This window comes from Hylobates moloch, unplaced genomic scaffold (genome assembly GCF_009828535.3).
Source record: "Hylobates moloch isolate HMO894 unplaced genomic scaffold, HMol_V3 SCAFFOLD_4, whole genome shotgun sequence".
NCBI lineage: Eukaryota > Metazoa > Chordata > Mammalia > Primates > Hylobatidae > Hylobates > Hylobates moloch.
The window spans coordinates 174272382-174282295 of record NW_026652279.1 but is presented as its reverse complement, the minus strand read 5'-3'; the positions used below and the strand labels follow the sequence as shown (position 1 = coordinate 174282295).

The following is a 9914-nucleotide window of genomic DNA, read 5'->3' as shown; positions in this document are numbered from 1 at the left end:
ACGGCATCCTAGTAAGAACTGTACGATCCCCACTGCTACGTCACAGATGCTGAGCTCACCCTTGCATCCTGAGCCCCTAGAGCACTGTGTGCCACCTATTACGGCAGTCCAGTAAGAACTGTACGATCCCCACTGCTATGTCACAGATAAGAACGGGGCAGAGACCAGGTGATCTGCTCCAGGCCACAAGCCCAGCGCAGAGAGCTGGGGACGACCCAGGTATCTGACTCCAGCGCCAAGCCCCTAACGGCTACACAAGCTCTCCACAGCCACCATCCCAGGGTTTGGATTTAGGTCTAATTCTCAGAAGACTCCCACAGTGTCCATCAAATGCACAGTGATGAGGGCTCAGAAAGTTGCCAATCAGAAGCCACAGTGCACTCAACTCTGACCTCTTTGAAAGATGATCACCGTCACAAGTTTCTCAGAATTCTGGCTCGCCGCCGTGCCACCTGCAGGTCCACATGTGTGTGCTGCTCTTGATCTGCACATACGGGGTGCACCGTGTCCACAGCTGCTCTGGCTGTCTCAGCGTATTTGGACAAGCTTCCCATCAGCACGTGTCTGACCCGCTGACAGGTGAGGAAGGGCTCCCTGGCGGGACGCCCCATAATTTGCTCAGCCAGATGCAAGGGCTGTCCCGGTTCTCACTCTGACTCCACGGTCATCCTGGTTCCTGGGCGCTGCGGTGACCAAGGAGCCTGTGAGTCTACTGATGGTGGCAGCGGGTACTCACTAAGGGAGCCAGGCGCCTCCCACTATGATAGGCACTGTCTGATGGGCCGCCAGGAGGTTGCTCCAATTCCCATCCCAACAATGATGCCCAGGGCACCCCACTTCCCAACCTGGGCACCACCCAGCTTCTAACGGTGCCCAGTCTGATGGGCGGGCGGTGCCGTCACGTGCTTCCTACTTTACTCAAGTCTAATAGCTGCTTTGCTGCTGACCTGTTTTCAAACTGAGTTATTCATATTTTTCTTATTAAGGTACAGGAGACCTTTATAAGATAAGAAACATAAGCCTCTGTCTTTAATATGGGCATAAACATCTGTTTTTCTTTATTACAGCTTTCTGTGTTCTGTTCTTTACCTGTGAAATATTTTGAGGGAAAGAGTTCTTTCCTCTAGGAATAATCAAGGTTAATTCTGAATAAAGCCTAATAAGAAAGCAGAGTCTATTATGTTGCAACTAATTTTATTTTTTTGATATTTTAAATATAAATTTTCCCTGGTTATTAAAATTGAAAGGGAGGTTTTCCTAAATTACAGAAAAGTATATATAGTAGAAAAAACTTACTACAAATCTACTAGTCTACTAGTAGAAAATCATTAACACCTTGTTTTATATATATATATATATATATATTTCTAGTCTCTATTCATGTTCTTCTATGTCTAATTAAAATAATATCGTATATATTTTTAACAGCTATCATATATAATTCACTTACCATACAACTTACCCATTTAAAGTACATAATTCAATGGTTTCCAGCATATTCACAAAATTACACAACTATTACCACAATCCATGTTAGAATACTTTCATCACCCCAAAAAGAAACCCTGTACCCATTAGCACTTCCTCCCCATCTCCCCCAAACTCCCCAGGCCCTGGCAACCAGTAATTCATTCTGTCTGTCTGGACTGGCCTAGTCTGGACGTTGGTATGAATGGAATCACACAGCGTGTGGCCTTTTTGTCCGGTTCTTTCAGAAGCATCGTGTTTCATCTGTGCTATAGGATGAATCATGTTCATTCTGTATTATGGCTGAATAATATTCCTGTGCTTGGATATAGTATGTTTTGTATACCTACCTGTTATCTAATTGACATTTGAGTTCTTAGTACTTTTTAACTGTACGAATAAAGCTGCTTGAACATTCATGTACAAGTTTTTCATTGTGGTGAAATTCTCATACCATCAAATGTACCATGTTAACCATTTCTGAGTGTGTAACTCTGTGGTATCACTGGATTCGCACTGTTGTACCCCCATCATCACCGTGTATCAGTCTGTATGTGGAGGTGTGTTTTGTTTCTTGTGGGTGAGTACCGAGGAGTGAACAGCTGGGTCAGATGGGAGCTCTGTGTTAGCATCATGAGGAACGTGGTCTACAATTCTGATTCTGGTTCTGTTTCTTTTTTTTTTTTTTTGAGATAGAGTCTTGCTCTGTCGCCCAAGCTGGAGTGCAGTGGTGCGATCTCAGTTCACTGCAACCTCTGCCTCCTGGGTTCAAGTGATTCTCCAGCCTCAGCCTCCCGAGTAGCTGGGAATACAGGCGTGTGCCACCACGCCTGGCTAACTTTTCGTATTTTTAGTAGAGATGGGGTTTCACTGTGTTAGCCAGGATGAATCTCAATCTCCCGACTTCATGATCCGCCCCCCTCGGCCTCCCAAAGTGCTGGGATTACAGGCGTGAGCCACCGTGCCCGGCCTAATTCTGTTTCTTAAGTTTAATAGCATAACAGAGTATTTTTCCGAGTCATTAACTCTTTGTAAACATGAAGTGTCACGACTGAATTAGAACAATCTCGGTGGGATCAATACCTGTACTGCATTAATTTTTTGAATTGGAAAAAGGAAAAAAAAAAGCTTTAAAAGTGTTCTGATTAAGACAATGTCTTATGCCAAAATTTTGGACCTGCGTGTAACTGGAAAGAAAGTGGCAGTGAGATCAACGTGGTATTTGAGCTTTACAAATGCCCCGCAGTCTCTGCCAGGGCTCTGCTTGTTTAGCATGGAGAGTCCGCCCTCTGTTGAGAATAACTGGTTGTGCGTGGAAAACGCTCAGACCTCTTAACTAGAAGTCAAGTCATCTCCCGCTAGCATGACAACCCTTCCTTCTGTTGTCCAAATTATGCTGTTCAACTTATGTTGAACATTGTGGCCAGAAGGAATAAGAACTGATTCCGATTTGGGGGTTGGGACTAAAAGCGTTATTTTTCTGATATTTAAAGGCATCTGGATCAAAGGAAAATGGCAGTCATAAGGACCCTCTTAGCGAATGAACTCTAACCACTGCTTCCACCAGCGGCTGCACTAAGTGCCCTGCCTGGTTTCCTTTCAGTCTTCCCATGGTCCACCAGGTAGGCACCGTTCCCACGTCCTCCCCAATTCACAGCAAGCTGCCAGGGCTTGCACGGCCAGAGCATGGCCAAGCTGGGGCTCTAGCCTGGGCTGAACCTCTGGTAAACCCAGGTAAACAGCCGTTCATTCCTTCCATTTTCCTGCCTGCCTGGCTGAGCTACCGACAGCCGGGAAGACTTAACATAAGATCTGGCAAAAGGCAAATACTAAAAAATTCCTCCACTCCACCGTCTGCCATGAGGAAGCGCTTGTCAGCCGTTCGGGCAGGGGCGGGGCTGGGGGCCTGGCAGGAAGCAGAACCCCCTGGCCAGGCCTCACACCCCCCTTCCCAGGGAAGCCACTGGTTTAAAGCCTCCTAATAAACACACGAACCACCCAGGATACAACAGAAAGTCGCTCGTCATATTAAGAATCGGGAAAATCACAACTTGAAGGAGAAAAGACAAGCACCAGACTTCACATCCAGACGAATGGATCCTGGAGTTATCTGATGAGGGCGCTAAAGCAGCCATGATTAAAACGCTTCAAAAGGCCACAAACACTCTCTGTAAACAAATAAAAACCGGAAAATCTCAGCAAAGAAATAAAGGCTACGTAAAAGAAGCAAGTGGAAATTATACAACTAAAAAAAATACAGTCATAACAAAAATCTCTGGGGATGGGCTAAGTGGCAGAGTGGAGACGAGAGAGGGCAGAACCGGTGACCCCGAGGACAGACAGAATTCATCCGCCTGAACAGAGAGAAACGGACCGGGGACGGTCAAGGCCTCAGAGGCCCGCAGGACCCTAACGAAAGAGCAGATTTCTAGGTTGCTGCAATTGCAGAAGGAGAGCACAAGTGGACTGCAACAGGGTGTGAGGAAATAATGGCTGAAAACTTCCTGTTAGCCAAGAGACATAAACCCACAGACGCGAGAAGCCGAGTGAATCCAAACAGAACAAACCCAGAGAAGTCTGCTCCGGGATGCACGGTAATACAATTTCTGAAAACTAAAGACAGAGAAAAAACCTTGAAAGCTGCCAGAGAGAAACCCCTCATTCCTTTGAGAGAAGCACAAGTCTAAACGGCAGCAGGTTTCATAGCTGGAACACAGAAGCCGGGAGCAGGGACAGGCGCTTCCCAGGCACTGGATGAGGAGAGCTACCACCTGGAAATCCACATCCCGCGAGATGCCCTCAGAGTGACGCGGGGACAAAGGCCATTCCCGGATGAAGAAAAACTTAGAGAATTTGTGGCCAGCAGATTAACTATGAAAGAATGACTGAAGAAAGTTCTCTACACAGAGAGGAAATGATTACAGGAGATAGATTGGAACATCAGAAGGAAAAGAAGACCACCAGAATGGGTAAAAACAGGTGTGAGGAGAATAGATTACCCTTTTCCTCCTGAGTTTTCAAAATCATTATTTGATGTCTGCAGTAAAAATTACAAAACCATCTGCTGTGGTATTCAATAAAAGTAGGGAAAAGACAACAATTACACAGTCATGTGTCACTTCACAATGGGGACACGTTCTGAGAAGCATCATGAGGCAATTTTCATCATGTGCAGACATCCCAGAGTGCACTTACACAAACCCAGACCCACCCAGGCTGCCTGGCCCAGCCTCCTGCTCCTGGACCACACACCTGCACAGCATGTGACTGTACTGAATACTGCAGCCAACTGTAACACAATGATAAGTATGTGCATATCTCAACACAGAAAATACACACTAAAAGTATAGCATCAAAGGTAAAAACGGCACACCCGTACAGGGCGCTTGCAGGACTGGAAGTTGCTCTGAGTGAGTCAGGGAGTGAGCGTGAGTGAATGTGAGAGCTTCGGACACTACTGTGCACCACTGCAGACGCCACAGACGCTGTACACTCAGGCTACACTGAACTGAGACAGTGTCTCACTGTGTTGTCCAGGCTGGTGAGTGGCGGTATGATCACAGCTCACTGCAGCCTTTATCTCCCAGGCTCAAGCAATCCTACAGCCTTTGCCTCCAGAGTAGCTGGGACTACGGGTGTGTGCCACCACGCCTGGCTAATTTTTTTTTTTTTTGGTAGAGACAAGGTCTTGCTATGTTGCCCAGGCTGGTCTTGAACTCCTAAGCTCAAGCGATCCTCCCACCTTGGCCTCCCAAAGGCTAGGATTACAGGTGTGAGCCACCACACCTGGCCAACTATGCTGAGTTTATTAAAAATGTTTTTCTTTCTTCAGTATTAACCTTAACTTACTGTAACTTTTTAACTTTATAAACTTTAAGGTTTTTAAAAACTTTTTGACTCTTTTGTAATGACACTTAGAAACTGTACAGCTGTACAAAAAATATTTTTTCTTTTTATTTATTCTATAAGTTTTTTATATTTTAATTTTTTTTTAACTTTTTAAACTTTTTTGTTAGAAACTAAGACACAAACACACATTAGCCTAAACCCGCCACAGGGTCAGCACCATCAGTATTGCTGTCTTCCACGTCCACATCTTGTCCCACTGCAAGGTCTTCAGGTGGAAGGTGGAATAACAGCCACAGAGCTCTCGTCTCCTATGATGACAATGGCTTGTTCTAGAACAGCTCCTGAAGAACCTGCCTGAGGCTGTTTTGACAGTTAACTCTTTTCTTTATAAGTAGGAGTACACTCTAATGATAAAAAGTATAGTAAATACATAAACCAGTAACAGTGATTTATTATCGTTATCAAGTATTCTGTACCATACCTAATTGGGTGTGTGAGACTTTTATATGATTGGCAGTGCAGCAGGTTTGTTCGTGCCAGCATCACCACAAGCACGGGGGCATTACACTGCCCTGCGACGTTACGATGGCTGCAACGTCACTAGGCAACAGGAATTGTTCAGGTCCATGGAATCCCACCTGACCACTGCTGTACAGGTGGCCCATCACTGGCCAAAATGTCATTATGCAGTGCGTGACTATTTAACATGTGGGCAGGGGGAGGGAGCTAAGTGGAAATAAGGCTTCTACGTTTCACATGAAGTGGTAAAACGTGGATTCCAGCAAACAGCAGTAAGTTACGTGTGTCCACTGTAATACCCAGAGCAACGAAGAAAACCACACAGAGCAACACACTGAAAACATTATAAATGAGCCTAAACGGAATCCCTGAAAACACGCCACACAGAGCAACACACTGAAAACATTATAAATGAGCCTAAACGGAATCCCTGAAAACACGCCACACAGAGCAACACACTGAAAACATTATAAATGAGCCTAAACGGAATCCCTGAAAACACGCGGGCAACCTAGAGAGAGGTAAGAGAAAAAGAGTAACAAGACAAAAAAACAAATAAAATGCAGACTTAAGCTGCAACATATCAATATTTACCTGATATGTAAATGGTCTAAACACACCAATTAAAATACAGAGACTGGCCGAGTGGATTAAAAAAAACCACCCAACAATATGTTCTCTACAAGAAACGCATTTCAAATACAAGGGCATAAGTAAGTTGAAAGGAAAAGTATGAAAAGGATACACCATTGCAGACACTGACCACGAAATATTAATATTATATTAATATCAGATAAAGTGAATTACAAGGCAAGGAAAATTACTAGAAACAAAAGAAATATGGCCAGGCACAGTGGCTCACGCCTGTAATCTCAGCACTTTGGGAGGCCAAGGCGGGAAGATCACTTGAGGCCAGCAGTTCGAGACTGGCCCGGCCAACATGGCGAAACCTGGTCTCTACTAAAAAATACAAAAATTAGCCAGGTGTGGTGGCACACGCCTGTAATCCCAGCTACTCAGGAGGCTGAGGCACGAGAATCACTAGAACCCAGGAGGCAGGAGCCGAGATCATGCCACTGCATTCCAGCCTGGGCAGCAGAGCAAGACCATGTCTTGAAAAACAACAAAAAAAGAAATATTACATAATGGTAACAAGATCAATTCACCAGGAAGACAAAATGATCCTAAATGTGTATGCACCAAACAAAAGAGCCCCAAAATACATACAGCAAAAGCTGATAGAGCTCAAGGGAGAAGCAGACAAATATCCAATTCTAAGGGGGGACTTCAACACCATCTCCCTCAACAACTAATACAACTACAGCAAGAACACGGAATAGTGCAATTAACTGACATATATAAAAAAAACTCCACTCAACAATAACAGAATGCACTTTTTTTTCCTCCCAAGTGACTTTGGAGCATTTACCACAGACAGTATCACTGGCCATAAAACAAACCTCAACAAACGTAAAAGAATTGAAATCATACAAAATGTTCTCGGGCCACAGTGGACTCAAACTACAAATCAGTAACAGAAAGACATCAGGAAAAACTCCAGATGTTTGGAAATTAAGCAACACTTCTAAACAATTCATGAGTCAAAGAAGTATCAAAGGAAATTTTTAAAACTCATTGAACAAAATGATAATAAAAATACAACATATCAAAATATGAGATGTGGCTAAAATAGTGCTGAGAGGGAAATTTATAGCAGTAAATGCTTACAGTAGAAAAGATGAGAAGTTTAAAATCAACAATCTAAGTTAATACCATAAGAACCTAGAAAAAGAAAAGTAAAATAAACCTAAAGAGAGAAGGAAGGTGAGGGTAGAAACTAATGATATTGAAAACAACAACAAAATAAAGAAAATCAATAAAACAAGGAACGAATTCTTTGTAAAGATTAATACAATTGCCAAATCCCTAGACAAAGACAATGCAAGTTATCAATATAAGCAATGAAACAGGGGATATCACTACAGACCCTGTGGACATCAGAAGAATCATAAAGGAATACGACACAAAAACTCTGTATATATAAATCTGACAACTGAGACAGAATGGAACAATTCCTCAAAAAGCTAAGCTACCACAACTCAGCAACATGAAGTAGATATTCTGAATATCTATTGTGACTATTAGGCAAATTAAATTTGTAAGAAAACTCCCCAAAAGGAAATCTCATGACCCAGAGGGTTTTACTGCAGAATTCTACCAAATATTAAGGAAGAACTGACATCAATTTTATACAATGTTTTCCAGAAAATAAAAAGAAAGGAACACTTCCCAAAACATTTTGTGAACCTAGTATGACTCATTACCAAAACCCAGAGTATCAAAAAAAGAGAGAGAGAACTACACATCAATATCTCTCACGAACTTAGACCCCAAAATCCTCAATAAATTAGCAAATTGAAGGCAGCAATGTATAAAAACAATTATATACCTAGGGAATTATCCCAGGTATGCAAGGCTGGTTCAACTTTCAAAAACCAATGTTATCCATCATGTCAACTAGCTAAAAAAGAAGGCCGGGCACGGTGGCTCACCCCTGTAATCCCAGCACTTTGGGAGGCTGAGGCGGGCAGATCACAATGTCAGGAGTTCAAGACCAGCCTGGCCAATAAGGTGAAACCCTGTTCTACTAAAAATATGAAAATTAGCTGGGCATGGTGGTGCACGCCTGTAGTCCCAGCTGCTCAGAAGGCTGGGCAGGAGAATTGCTTGAACCCGGGAGGTGGAGGTTTCAGTGAGCCGAGATCATGACACTGCACTCCAGTCTGAGCAAGAGTGAGACTCCATCTCAAAAACAACAACAACGGCCGGGCGCGGTGGCTCACGCCTGTAATCCCAGCACTTTGGGAGGCCGAGGCGGGCGGATCACAAGGTCAGGAGATCGAGACCATCTTGGCTAACACGGTGAAACCCTCGTCTCTACTAAAAATACAAAACACTGGCCGGGCGTGGTGGCAGGCACCTGTGGTCCCAGCTACTCTGGAGGCTGAGACAGGAGAATGGCGTGAAGCCAGGAGGCGGAGCTTACAGTGAGCCGAGATCGTGCCGCTGCACTCCAGGCTGGGCGACAGAGCGGGACTCCATCTCAAACAACAACAACAACAAAGAAAAATTACACAATTGTATCAATTGGTTTAGGAAAAGCAATTGACAGAATCCACCACCCATTCATCATAAAAACTCTCAGCAAACTAGGAATAGATGGGAATTGCCTCAACTTGACAGAGTGTCTACAATAAACCTACGGCTAACATCATACCTAACGGTGAGAGACTGAATCCTTCCCTCTGAGGTCAAGAGCAAGGCAAAGATGTCCTCTTACACAATCTTTTTCAACAAAGTACCGGACATTCCAGCCAGTGCAATAAGGCAAGAAGAAACCCAAAAGCATACAGGTTGGAAAGGAAGAAATAAAGCACACGAGACAGGTCCTAGCACCTCAATCTGGTTCCAAAAGAAGTTTCAAAAAGGTCCCCTAATTTTTGATCAGTTGTACTTATTGCTGTAAGAAGTGTAATAAAGGTAGCCTCTGGAGATTAGATCTAAAGCACAATATTTACATACATAAAGTATAGTATATTGGCTTAAAACAAACTCAAGCTTACAGTCCTATCCCACTTTAAGTTTCATAGGGCACCCTAGACTTTGCAACTGTCCTTATTTTCTGGCTGATATTCTTGGAATGTATTTGTACATGTGGCACAACCTACAACTTTCTGGATAAATTAATTCTTCCCATTTGGCTTCTCTCTCCACACGAACCCAAGTAGGTGTAGTTTACGTTTGGTAATACGATGTTGGGAGAATGAAAAGAAGGATCGGGGAAGTGGTAATGATGATGACAGTGACAATGACAACCACACAACGATCGCTCTCATACATGCACACACACCACACATGCATGCAGATATACAACCACACAATGATAGCTCTCATACATGCACACACACCACACGTGCATGCAGATATACAACCACACAATGATAGCTCTCATACACGCACACACACCACACGTGCATGCAGATATACAACCACACAATGATAGCTCTCATACACGCACA

At 43.7% G+C, this 9914-nt stretch overlaps 1 protein-coding gene across 1 annotated transcript in view; it reads right to left on the bottom strand.

Moving 5' to 3' along the window:
• Window positions 1-9914, bottom strand: part of TMCO3 (transmembrane and coiled-coil domains 3) — a 56043-nt gene that overhangs the window by 16198 nt on the left and 29931 nt on the right. Inside the window, exons 8-9 of the mRNA XM_032151420.2 lie at window positions 8908-8913; window positions 7935-8002 (exon numbers count right to left, since the gene is read on the bottom strand). Coding sequence (XP_032007311.1) covers window positions 7935-8002; window positions 8908-8913 — 74 coding nt within the window. The remainder of the gene's footprint in view (window positions 1-7934; window positions 8003-8907; window positions 8914-9914) is intronic.